Source organism: Paralichthys olivaceus, chromosome 10 (genome assembly GCF_024713975.1).
Source record: "Paralichthys olivaceus isolate ysfri-2021 chromosome 10, ASM2471397v2, whole genome shotgun sequence".
Taxonomy (NCBI): domain Eukaryota; kingdom Metazoa; phylum Chordata; class Actinopteri; order Pleuronectiformes; family Paralichthyidae; genus Paralichthys; species Paralichthys olivaceus.
In genome coordinates this window covers 1,917,529-1,931,253 of record NC_091102.1, presented here as the reverse complement: position 1 = coordinate 1,931,253, position 13,725 = coordinate 1,917,529, and the positions used below count along the sequence as shown (strand labels likewise).

The 13,725-nt window shown below is 43.3% G+C and overlaps 1 protein-coding gene across 1 annotated transcript in view; it reads right to left on the bottom strand.

The window, feature by feature from the left end:
* Nucleotides 1–13,725, bottom strand: part of LOC109644567 (contactin-associated protein-like 5) — a 90,868-nt gene that overhangs the window by 61,691 nt on the left and 15,452 nt on the right. The window contains exons 2-4 of the mRNA XM_069532893.1: nucleotides 12,025–12,135; nucleotides 10,178–10,371; nucleotides 392–539 (exon numbers count right to left, since the gene is read on the bottom strand). Coding sequence (XP_069388994.1) covers nucleotides 392–539; nucleotides 10,178–10,371; nucleotides 12,025–12,135 — 453 coding nt within the window. The remainder of the gene's footprint in view (nucleotides 1–391; nucleotides 540–10,177; nucleotides 10,372–12,024; nucleotides 12,136–13,725) is intronic.

Genomic DNA, 13,725 nt, shown 5'->3' with positions numbered 1-13,725 from the left:
AAAAAGAGACGCTGAATTTAATTGCCTTTGCATTTCGATCACAACTCCTAACAAGAGCGTCACCAGATGTTTCAACGTTTGTCTGGAGCCGCTATCGAGATGCGTTTCATTTACAGCTTTATTCTGGGAGTGTGAGGAGATCATGTGAGCTGCCCACGCTGGCTGCCTTTCGATTAATCATTTTCACTGCTGGTCCGCGGCACCAAACAGCATGTTAAAAGCAGGTGTCGAGAAAATAGTGCCCATCGCTCTCGATCAGGAGGGCAGCTGCAGAGCTGCAGGTACGCTGTAAATGAACGAATCCTTCTAGGTGGTAGTGATTACACAGGTTTGATGTATAGACTGAGTGCATTCTCGGTGTGGTGTTGATAGCAGAGTGTGTGCTACTCACTGTAGGAGCAGCCGTACACCTCCACTCTGAGGCCCATCCAACCGCTGGGGTTCCAGTCGAGAGGGACGAAGCGCAGGAAACGTGTCCTCACAGGGTGGGACAGCTTGTTCTGGACCACGGCCTCCGAATTCACATTCCCGACAAACCTCTGCAGAGAGACGGAGACAGGGAGCGTTCGTAATGACAGCATAAAACTGATTGACTGCAAATGACGCTAAGATTTTCACCAGAGAATACCTGAAAATCAAGCAGTATGAAAATCTGAATCCTTGAATAGCACAGGCAACAAAAAAGTGCTGACAAGACTGAGCCAAGGGCAGCGTCTTCCTTCTATCCTTGAACATACTATATAATGTAAAGTGATAAGAATCATCATGTGGTGTAGAAATATGAGACTCTGCTCAAACAGGTCAATGTGAGACGGAGGAAAAATGACCACTGAGGAAGCCGGGGGGCAAAATAAGAGCTGTCGTATTGTGTTTTCTCCCTGCAGAGCTAAAAACAAAAAACCTCTGAGTGCTTGCGCGATGTCATTCTTCTTTCTTCTCTTCCACCCGTCCTCTACTTTCAGTCTGCACGGAATAACACCAGGGGACATGAATAGAGAAACAGAGAGCGGATGACGGATGGACACAGAAACAGAGACAAGCAACCTCTGCTGAATGACTGATTACCATCCTCCTCATAACCCATTCTAGGCAGGTGACATATCAGATCAATAGGTACTCGTACTATAGAGAAAAAAGGAGATACATCATTGACAGTGGAGCTCCGGGCTTTACTGAATACTTCAGCACAGTCAGAGAAGTCCAATATTTCAGCTTCCCGCAACAACGGAAACACAATGACCGGCAGCACGAATGACCACACGATGCTTGTGGAACGCAGCAAAGCAGAGGCTTCGTTAAATGCACCGGGATGCTGCTTCTTGGTTGATAATCAAGGCAACGGTGCGACTGTTAAGACTGTTATTGTGATTTATGCCACCACTTTTCCATTTTGAGCCATTTACCGAGCGGAGCCTGGTGGCTGGGGTCTTAAAACATGAACAAGCTAGGCTAATTTATACATGCAAAGAAAAATTCACAGGAGGGATTAACAAATGGCGCTGGGACTTACACGTGTGGTTGAGGAAAATGTATTACTGTGGCACTACAAGCTGCGATTACAGCGAATAAAGAAAGAGAAATGTGCCAGCTTCCCAAAAAAAGCCTTAAATATTCACAGCACTGAGGAATTGGAAACACCCTTTGGCCAGAAAATTGAAAATACTGTAGTTATTAGTGTTTTATTGAGAATCAGGTCGATGAAAACATGCTGCTGTGGGCTGCAGCCAGCACCTTGTTACTTCCAGGCTTCATGTCAGACACACTGCACTGAGGCTATTTGATTGTTGTGCATTCAAAAGCTTTAATTAAAGGCACCTGAGACTGTGGCGGCTAAGCTCAAGTATTTCTTAACAGCATAATTATATGAAATATTCATAAGTGAAATTAAAGGTCAGGGGGACAAATACTCTGAAGGAATGATTTATTCATCAAAAACAGTTCAAATCAGGATGGTCCTCTTCGTCAGGACTCTGTTGGTGTGGTTCCATGTGACTTGTGTCGGCAATATGAGCAATTAAGCTTCAAAGTGTTGACGAATCTGGATTGAAGTCCGTAAATAACATTCATTTATATTCATTCTTGTGTACAGGCTTGATGTACATGACTGTGAATGCAGCATGTGGGTTTAATAAGTTTTGTGGGTGCTGACGGGTGCATAGTTTGTAAAAATTAACCCGTACAGGATATTGCTTTGGAGAACAGTGAAAAGCAATTACAGAAGAATCCCAGGAGAATAAAAAATCTCTTGAGAAATAACCAGAAATGTTTTTGAGAAAAACCTGCTCATAGGAAGACACCGCACATAATAATTATAATTTGTTTTTCTTTGAATAGGACACTTTCAGACTCTGAGCTGAAAGTTTGATACACAGCTGAGAAACTGTTCTTGCCATTAGACTCAATCTTTACACTTGAACTCCCAGTTGAACTACTGGAAAAAAAACTAATGGACCAAATGAACTCTGAGACTGCAGAGCAATCATTCTAACAAGTCATTAACCAACAACACTCACACACATCAGCATGAGTCATTAGTAGTCAACAGCAGCACCACTGAGCCCGTCCCGAGCCGTATGACGTTCTTTCCTCTCTGGAAAAACTTACAATGGAACATCCTGTGTGTTTCCGGCTGGAGACGAGGCAAAGTCTCCGGATAAAGGCCTCAGGGCGCAGAGGGTTTTCCAGGGGGCCAGAGGACGGCGGCTGGTCCTTATCCGCATAAACAATCCTAACCCCACAGTGACTTCATTATTTCTATTTATGTTTCTGTCACTGTGGAACAGTGTCCCTCCCTGTTCATTAAGACTCTTTACTCTTCCTCTCCAGTGATGAGCTCCCCCGTGTCACTTTTCCTTTATGTTGCGTTCAGCTCAGGCACATAAGTTTATTTTAATCAATGCACTGGGGGATAAATCATGCTGCAGGCAATGAATACAATGCAGCATTTTCCATGAGGCCACTGTCCAGTTACACAGCCGCAGACAACACACAGCGAAGAGCACACGACCTTAGCATGAGCGGAGGTGCAGCGCCTTCAGATGCACCGGAACAATGATTCCCCCGTGTGAGGAAATGGAATATCCCCAGTTCCCATTATCCGGTTGAAATTCAAACGCATTTCACTGCTTGAAGATCCAATCATCACTGAGCAGATCTCAGTCCAGATAGTCAACAAATGCAATGGTCAAAGTGGCAGCATTGCCATTTATGGGGTATCGATTGATTCACAACATCATCCCGTAGATTGGGTTGCATGCATGGAAGCGTTCCACCTTAAAAGTCGGCGGTTGCTGCCCGTGTATGAACTTTTTTTTTTTTTTTTAACTGTGAGACATGAAAATGCAACAAAACATCTTTTGATTCATCGTGATTTCTTTATTTGTGATGGGTTTGCAAAGAAGCATTAACGAGCCTGTGAAATAATCTGACTCCTGCTCCATCTGTAATGTCTGCTGGAAATTAAAGTTTTAACAGCCCTGCCTATTAGATGAGCTTATGCCTGCGCTGCAACTTGTCCTTGAGGCTCAGATCTGTGTTTGGCCGGTGCTCTGTGTTAATTTGTGCATGTTTTCTGAAAAATGAAATGGACAGAACTGACTCTGCAGAGCAGAACCGACGGAGATCGTGGGGAGCAGCGCGGCCGATAGTTCAAGCGAGACGACCACGGGACGAGAGGAAGACGTTTTTAATGATGACTTTGCGAGTTTCGAAGAAACCACACAAATCTTTATAACTTTACTTGACTTGAGGAAAGAGGTAGTTAGTGCAGAGCAGCTGAGAGGAGATCGTGCTGCGCTGCCCTCTAATGGACGGAATTCTTCACGTGTGCAGTGACGGTAAAATAGAGCATAACTCTTTGAGAAGAGGTGTTTTTGGATGCAACCTTTTCCTACTCATAAAACTATGATTTCATAAAGACTCACATTTGATCATGTGCTCAGTTAACCGTATAAAGTGCCGCCGGAGGAACAGCGGTTACCTTGGGAACCAGATGTTTACCATTACACCTCTGGCCGTGAGTGAAAAGCTCCCGTGACGAGGACCAGTCAGGTCTCCAAGACGTCTTCACTATCCTAGCTTGAAGACGTCTGGAGCCCGATGTGTCCTCTGTCCTCTGCACTCGATTGTCTCATGGATAATTTTAACATGCTAATGTGCATTGGGTGTCATAATCATGTTTAAAGCCTTAGATTAATGTGCTAACATCAGCTAATTGGCTAATTAGCAGTGGTATAGCCTTACGATTATATAAGGCTGGGTATGTGATGTGCCCTCTTAGGTTATATATTGACGTTGGTTGCCCCCCCCCCCCCCCCCCGCCAATAAACCGAACAAAGAAGAAGAAGATAACTGATCTGCAATTTGATTTATTCACTGTTACTGAAACCAGATGAATATTTGAGTTTAAATGAATCAACACCCGCTAGCTATGCTAATGCTCCTACTCCTCAAAGCAGAGGCCTTAAGGTAGTTAGAGCTTATTTGAAAGCCTCATTCTCAGCTGCACAAAAGCGGAGGTGAAGAAACGAAGGTAACACCAGATGAGAATTCAGGGGTTCACTGATGGTTCATTCTCTGGGGACCCTGAATGTCAGTTAAAAAAATTTGAATCGCAAACAGTTTTCTGGATTTAAAGGCGAAACAATAAGATGCGGAGCAACATGGCTAAAAACACCATAACGTATAATTCATGAATAATGATTTTAGACCAGGCTGCACAACATTCTCAGCACTTTCAGCACGCAAGGCTAATCGTGCACACACAAATTAATCCCCCCCCCCCCCATTAAAGAGGAGATTTTGTTTTCCGCATAAATTCACAGCCACATTCTGAAGAGATTTCAAAATAAGACTTTCCAAGGATAATGACGTTAATGTGCCTCCACTGCTCGATCACATCCCTCTTCCCACCGATGAGTTTTTGCAAAGATCATCCTGCTAATTTACCATGAAGAAGAGTGAATATATGAAACGAGGAGTTAGATTAACAGCAGCTCTCCCTTTTCTTTTTTTTTTTTAGAGTTTGCTTTAAAGGTATCATCAGGTACTTAGCCTATTTTTCCTCGTAAGGAAAGGCATTCAAGCGGAAGTCTTTCATGTCAGTCACTCTTTGTGTTTAACAGAACGCGACGTGGTAAAAGTACACACTTCATCTCATCAAAGCTCCCGCAGACTAAAGTAATTTTCACAGAATTTCTCCCCTGGTTTTCACTAATTAGGTTATTATCAGCTTGTAAAGCAGTGCCGTTCTGTTCACATGTTTCTCTAACGAGGCTTTGCTCAGAACACTCCCACAGACGGGTGGTTACGTCAACACTGTTACTGAGGTGAAGCGAAGTTGAACAAAGGCAGAAACAGTGTGTACATAGCGTTAACAGGAAATACAAAACAGTTGTGCAGGGTTTGAAGAAAGAATTCTGAAGATGTTCGGGTTTTGGTTCGGTCTTTTGGCTGCTGGTCTCTCTACTCGATGTTTTTTTTGTACTTCTCGTGCCTTGGGTGAAACGTCACCTGTCGGGTTGCGGTCGGGCTCGAGCAGCGGTCTTTTGGTAATTGTTTTGGCCTGGGATGAATTGTTTTGCTAGTTTGGAATCGAGTTCAGCAAACACAGAGTGTGTTCACCATGCAAAGGCTTTTATTTCCACTGTTAATTCTTGTTTGTACAGCCAGTGGTGAAGCCTGAGGATGATGTTGTCAGTGGGTCGGTAATTTTCCTCCAACGCTTCATTTGAGAGCAGGATTGATTATTTCTCAAGAGCTTTGCTTCACCATCAACAATTGGCCAAAGTTTCAACTTTGCTCACAACAAATCTGATGAACTATTAAACAGAAGGTTAGTCATGCACCGAGGAGGAGAAACAAACAGTTAGCTGAGGGGCGGGGGAACCTTTTTCCTATCAAGAGCCATTTACATTAATACAACATCCTCTGAGGGCCGTACTGAATTATTGAGCACATATATCACACCGACTTCTATAATGCAGACGCTGGTGCTGCTTCTCTACGGCGAGGCGTCTGATGTCAGATGGTCATGATGCTGCTGTTTTCTGGGTCTCTTGAGTCTTGAGTCTCTTCACAATGGAGAAAATCCAACGTGCGTTTCGGAAAACTCGAGCAGAGGGATGTCGTTGCTTGATTCTTTGCAGATCAATGATTTCTTGTTGCAGATTATCAGACGCACCAGCTGGACGCAGCGAACAACAAATGTTTTCAGTTCTCTTTGTGTTTTTTTTTCACGCCCTGAAACCTTTCACCAAACTTTGCATATTCTGATTTCGTGGCAGTTTTATTTTATTTTTTTGTTCAAACAGTTTTAAAATTTCAGATTTCAGCAGCTCCACAACTGCAACAGGTCTCAGTGATCAACTCTGCATCAACACGGGATGTGAAAGTTGAATGTTGGGGATTCAAACAACGCTGAAGACCGATCATTAGTATCATTGTTATCTTAATCCCAGCATATACTCGCTTAGTTTAGCTCCATGATCCTGGAGATTAGCCTTTTCCATTGCTGCAAACAAACTATGAGGCCACTTGTTTGTCTTTCAGCTCAATAAAAGGATCTTTTGTCCACATGTCACGTAACCACCAATACTTTTCTCGTGTTTACAGTTCCAGAGGTTATGTTCTCACCCCTGTCCATTTGTTTGTTACTGATGGATTACCTGGAAACCTGGTGGAAGGATGTGACACACTCAAGGAGGAGGTTTCTAAATGTTGGTGCAGATCCAGATTAAAGCGTCGATCCAGGAAGGCAGCTTCACTTTCTTTCAAAAAATAGTTTTTCAACCCATTTGTTGATTTCTCCGAGAATAACTGATGGATCCTGATGTTTTTATGAGTCTGCACAGCTCGGTGCAGATCCAAACACGGCTCTGGTGAATTTAAATAGGGTTTCATAAGGGGACTGTTGGGGCTTGGCAGAGGTATGCGCGCTCTACCGCGTTGCATTCTAATGTTTATTGCAAAAAAAAAAAAAAAAATTTGATTGCTGTCATGAGATTTTTTTTTTGAGGGGGGGGGGCAATTATGACCCGTCTCACAGGGCAGATCAAAGTGTTGGGCCATATGCAGCCCAGAGGCCAGATGTTCCTCACCCCTGCTTTGGCATCGTCCTCCGGACGTCGTATTAAAACACGCTGCCTATTATAACGTATTTTAATGCAGCAAATTTCAAAAAATACATGTTTGTTGCATCTTGTTTTGCTGCAGCTGAGGAAGTGTTGAACCACAGCCCAGTTTTTTTTTTTTTTTTTTGTTATGCAGCTAATTTTTCTATGGGGCTAATTTGGCTCAGTGTTCGCACAGAGTGGCTGAGAGCTCACAGTCATATCAGCAGATGCTGCACTCTCATTAGTCCCCTTCAGTTCAGTGTCTGACAGTGAGCCGTTACCTTTGAGCTTCACTTGTTAAAATGCCAGACGGATGAGGGTTAGTTTCAGCCAAAGGTCTCGGTAAAAGCTGTAGTTAGTCAGCCTGGGTCTGAGTTTCATTAGAAACTGCAGGATCTTAAATTGCAAGTTCACTTGTACCGCACCACAGGGAAGACTGGGCTTTTAATTTTCTGTGTGAATGTGCTTTTAATACACTCCGGTAAATACGTCAAGAGTCCAGGGACGCTGCCTGTTTTGATTTGGTGCAGCGCTGCAGCACTTAATATTTGAAATAAAGAAATCAGCGTCTTTCTCTCGTCTTTCTCCGAGTCAGGCACAAAAGGGCGATAGCTGCAGGTCACGTTGTTGGTATTGACACAGAACGTCTCATCCCCTCACTGCACTGCAGCTCTGCTCCCTCTTTGCAGAGATGCAGTAATGATATGAGGACTGACAGAGTGTGGAACAGTCTGTGAACTGTCTAACACCATATCGCAAAAATATTCATCAGTCACTGGATATCACACACAGCCGTGTCTCTCACAATTTACACTCTTTGAGTTATTTTTGAAGGACTGTGCATCATATTAGTTGTGTTTGTTTGTTTTAATTAAGACATTTGCTTTTGGTTAAAAGTCTAAAACGACAAAATGATCTGCAACAGTTTTTTCCAGATTTAGTCCCACGCTAAAATACGCACATGAAACATGTTCGCGTTAAGGTTTTTATATATACGTGATTTGTTTTTATATTTGAAACCTCCAAAAGGAAAAAGGAATATTGCTTTCGATGAATGTGTTATGATGCTAACATTTGATAATACGCTAATTACAGTCACAGTTGTTCATATTTAATCTAATTGTAATCTAACGGTTCATTCGAGGACGTGACGTCTAAACTGTCCATCTTAAATTCACAGACTTATTTAAAGAGCTTTTTGTTTTGCATTATTCCAACAGGAGAAATCAGTGTGATTTTCGGTGGAAGACATTATAAAGCGGATTAATTCCCTGAGACGAGGACGAGAATATGTTTGTTTGCTGGTTTGTAAACAGGATTACACAGAAACTACCGGACTGATGATCATGGAACTCGTGGACGGAGCAAAGAAGTCGTTCGATTTTGGTGCGAATCTCAATAAAGAGGTAGATCCAGGATTTTTTCCCCTGTCTTTAACATTGTGAGGTTGTTTTCTTTCTTAAAAACATTTTCACTGGATCTCGAGTTTGTCTAATTTGGTGTAATTTGATTTAAATCTCTTTACAGAGGGACTGAAACATTTAAGTCTGTTCTTAGTATATTATCACAGGGTTTGTGGAGGGAGACTCTGACTGGCTCTGAGTTAAAAGCCTCTTATTTAACCTCATGTTTGATTCCATCTAATTCCTACATTTTGGTCTACATCAGATAATGCATTTTTAAATACGGAGGAACATAAATAATTCAAAATATCACACAGCACTAGACATAATGATTACCCCACGTATCTGCACTCTTTCTTCTCAGCACTTAAAAGTACACTTTACAACAGTGACACGTCAACAACACGCACGGCTAATTCGACTGTCGAGCAGCAAACACGCTGGAAAACAATTGAACGTCCTGTTAGCAGCCTCTGACGTTACTGGGCCAAAGACAATAAAGGAAGAGTGACATGTGCCGACATGAGGCTATTTTCTCGGACTGTGAGTCACCGCTCTCGCTGAGATAACATGTTGTGACATTACACCAACGATATAAAAGAAAAAAGCAATATCACAACTGTGTTGACACCAGATATTTCCCCCACACTTTGAAATATGTCTGAAAAGGTGAGGGGATATGTTATCCATCAAGTGAACTGTGACGCCGTCAATAAATTCCACAAAGTGGAGCACATGAAAAAGATGCGACAGAATCTAATTCTTACTGTCAAGTCTTTATGATCCGTGTCCAACCGTTAAAAAATCCTGAAACAATCACAGTCCACGTGAACTAGTCTCCGACCTCGCTGTCGTTTCTTTACATTAACAGTTTTTTGGGGAAATATGCTTATTCACTTTCAGATTGATGAGGTCACTTCTCTCTGTCAGCAGGTGAAACAGTGAGTCCAACTTTCCTGTAAAAAAAACTTTAGTTGTGTTGTCATTTTTTTTTATTATTAATTGATTTGCTTAATTAAGAAAAAACATCGAGAACGACAAAATAAATCAAACAGTTTTTAAAATCTCTGCCTGAATAATATCACATTTTTTAATTTCACTCGGAATATTAAAACTTAATATGCAGAGAATTATTTGACAACCTTTGAGAGGCATCACACTAATAACAGAATACGTATAATTAATATCAAGATCAAAAATGTGTGTGGTGTTCATGAGTTTGGCTATTTTGGTGTTAATTAAATTTTAAACAGTATTGCTATTTCTATATTTATCTTTCTGTATTTATATTTTGGCATTTCTCTGGTGTTTATATCTGTTCTTTGATATTTTGAACTTTTCTCACTATTTCCTATTTTGGTCTCGTGAAGGTTTATCAAGTTATTTGAGGGATCGTGAGCCACATGCTAAGCAGAGATGCTAAGCTAGGCTAATTGGTTCCTTGCTGTAGCTCCATAGCAAAAATCTTTCCGTTAAACTCTGGACATTGAATCAAAGAAGCATATTTGTGTAGAACTCTGTTTCTCAAACATCTGAAAACCTCCACACATTTCTTTCAGGAGTTAAATTAAAAATGATTCCATTTGGATTCAGTCGTAAACAGCAACTGAATGATGACACCAGTGTTACGCAGGATCAAGTGAAACGTCTTTATGGACTCACCCCGACTCCGTCCTCGTGCCTGTACTGTTTCCACGCCCGGCCCGTGTCACTGTAGAGCAGCAGGTAACTGCTGACCCAGTCCCAGCTGTCATAACGTCCCTGCGTAGCCACCGCCGTCACCTCCAGCTGCTCCTTGAGGTCCACCTGGAGCCAGGGCTCCTGGTCGGTCACCATGGGGGACCAGCCTCCGGCTCCTGAAGGAAGCAGAGATCCATTAAACATCCGCCCTGTCGATGAACAGTGGATTGCTGTGGTTTAAGCTCATCGCCTCTGGGCTCGAGTGGAAGGAATTTATAGTCCTTTTCTGTACAGAGTCAGTGTTTGTGTATGAAAGGTGGAGCTAAACTCCAGCCGCCATGATGTTCAGCACCTTCTCCGTCCTTCTGAAACGGCTGATTCATTCTGAGACCTGGACGGCCTCTGGCAAAGCACCTGCTAGAAATATTTCGGGCAGTTTCTCGACGACGTGAAGGTGATTATCTTGTTAGAATTCAGCGACAGTCGCTCTGATTGGGTTTTTATGGCGCGCAGAGCGTGTGTCCAAAGCTCTCGGGAGCCGCGCTTGTCGAATGTTATTTATTCAGCGGCGGCTCCCTCTCACTTGAAAGGCGACAAGTTGTACCGGAGGAGTGACGGAGACTAAAGAGACGAGACATCATCTTGATGGTGTCACAATAAATTTAGAATCAAGTCAAAGCAATCAGACGGTTTCCTTTTCCCCGAGATTGATTTGACATTTGAAAATAGCCACAGTAAAAACAGTGTTTACCAGCAGCTGTGTTTTATGAGTCCTATATTTCCTGTGGCAGTTGACCGCTCGCACTGTTCTGGGGTCAGTGCCGCTTCTGACATCATTTTTAAGACACGTGACGGATGAAATACATCGCGATTTGGTGGAATGCATCATGGGAATTGTAGTTTGTTTGTTTGTTCGCTAGCTCCTCGCCTGCAAAAAGGTTTTTAAAGTAGCGTTTCAGACAAAAAACTCATGATCAACTACGAAAATAAAAATAAAGACGATTCAAACCCAGGCTCCAGGTGGTTGTTTCAAAGAACGCTTAGATTCCAGAGGGTGTTTTTATTCAGCGCCTTCGGGTCTTAATGTGTTAACATCCGTCCACTTGTCCTTTGTGGAGCCAATCCCAGCTGACGTTAGGTGAGAGGCAGGTTACACCCTGGACAGGCTGCCAGACTGTCACAGGCCTGACGTGCAGAGACAAACAACCATTCATGCTCACATTCACACCTACGGGCAATCAATCTAACCTGCACTGCTGTGGATTGTGGGTAAAAAAACAAAAAAACAAGAGTACCCAGAGGAAACCCAGGTGAGAATAAGAAAGAGGTTAGAGCCACACACTGGATTAAGACGGACAACATGACAGTGAAGTGAAGTGAAGCTGAAACATCTTGATTGAAAGTCACTTATCCGACAGATGTGTGCGTTCATTCCTCGGGTTGCTTTGCTTTTAAATGGTTATTTGATTTATTTAAAAACACATCGTCCACCTTTATATAAGGTCTAAGGTTTGGTGTCGTCGGTGTCCAATAAGTAGAGATGCGTCGTCCGTCTTCATTTACACACAAACTCAAAATGTTGCTGTGAGGTGACGGTGCCGATCATACTTTCACCTCCAGGACTCATTTTAATCAACACAATAACTTTCTTTCTTTGCTATTCAATACTTTTCTGTTTTGTGCCCTTCAGAATCCGCCCATATGATCGGTACAAAAACATTTTCTGGTCTGCTGCCTCCTTTGTTAATGTTCATTGGTATCTGCCGCCGCACCAGGTGGGTGGCGTGCAGCCGAAGCATTTAGGAACACGGGGCATTGTCTCTACTCACCATCTCTTCTGTTGAGTTTGGCATTGTACGCAGCATATCTGACTGACGACTGAGAGGAGCTCTGAAAGGATGAATGGGGCAACGCTGATACCAGAGGACCGTTGCAGTTATCTGGAAGAAAACAAAAAGAAAGCAGAAACCATTAACTTCCAAACATTTATTGTTGCAATTGTATTTCACATGCAGATCTGATTATGATGAAGATGGGTCTGAAGGGCTCTCGCTGCCTGTCGTGCTTTGACTATTTTCAGCTGATGGTAAATAATAGAAAATGCATCTTGGGAGAAGTTGAGTCGGCGCTCTCCTTTTACCTGTCGGTCGAGGAGTTTTGAAGCAAAGAACCAGGGGGAAAATAAATAACAGGGCAGCCTCACTTATCCAGTTCTCAGATGCCTCAAACAGTCTATTAACCCGTGCACTGACCCCTGAAAACCCCACACAAAACGCTATGACTCCTTTTGTGAGCGTGTGTGTGTTCGTTTTAATCCTGCACTCTGAGATTACATCACGTCCAACAGGCAGCAGCAGATTAAGACTCCAGTGATCTAAAGCTGTCAGCCTCATCTTCCTCTGACCAAACCCGCCCGCAATAAAAGCGGCGAGTCGCACAACAACATCCTCTTTGCTTTTTGGCTTCACTTGAGTGCAACGCTGCATCACGGCCTCTATCTGGGAACGTAATGAAAACTGGCACCAGCCTGATTACAATTATCCCTGCTCCCTCTCCATCAGCGTGTAGTTCACTCTTTTCGAGTGTCGGAGGCTTTTTGTTTTTTTGGATGCCACTCCAGTTCAAGTTCGGACGGATTCTGAGCACATCTGGAGTGGAAATTGGCCATCCATCTGGCGGACAAGAGCACAGCAGAACTGACAGCGTGAGCTCGTTTTCCTTTTGGGCGTCCCTGTGAATTTCAGCTGACCTGATTTGACTGCTCTCAGATCGCTTGCCAAGAGATTCTTCTAATCCTGATTTCAAGTGTGACTAAAGTGGATCAAGCTGTTTTGTCCAAGACTCAAATTATGGCTGAGCTGCAGTGCAGTTGCAGATGTTCTTTGGGGAAATGAGAACATTGGCATGGCGTCTTAACGCGCCACGACAAGCACTGGAGTCATTATGCAAGCGCAGCACTTTTAATCTGTCAAAAGTCTCCCAGATTCTACTTCTGATCCTTAAAGGAGACCTCTCGCTCCTCTCATCTCCCTTCCAATCTGTATCCATCCTCTCTTGAACGATTCATCTGCGGTTGAAGAGCTGACAAACCCTCTCTGATATAAGCCCACACCTCAAAAGCGTGTTCAATTGCCTCACTCCTCCATTCCATCTACACTTGACACGAACATACACAACAAATGAGACCTTGACAGCGTAAACAGGGCTCAACACACCAACAATATTTTGATGGTGTAACACATGTTCTCAAATTGACAGCAGAGCCTCAACTCGCTGAGCGCGTGCAGAGAAAGTTTCTCCACGTGCGTGCAGTGTGCGTCTCCCAGACGCCGTTGTTGTTGTTGTAGTTCACAGACTTGCAGTGGAGCTAAAGCCTGGCTGTCAGTCAGAGAAGGACGGACGGAGGCTCGTTTGTCTGCAGGTCTCAGGGGCTTGAAACTCCAAATGAACCCTGACGTAAATCTCAACGCCCGCACATAACTGCAGGCTGGGTGGGAACACTTAATCTCCCCCGAATCATACATTAAGTA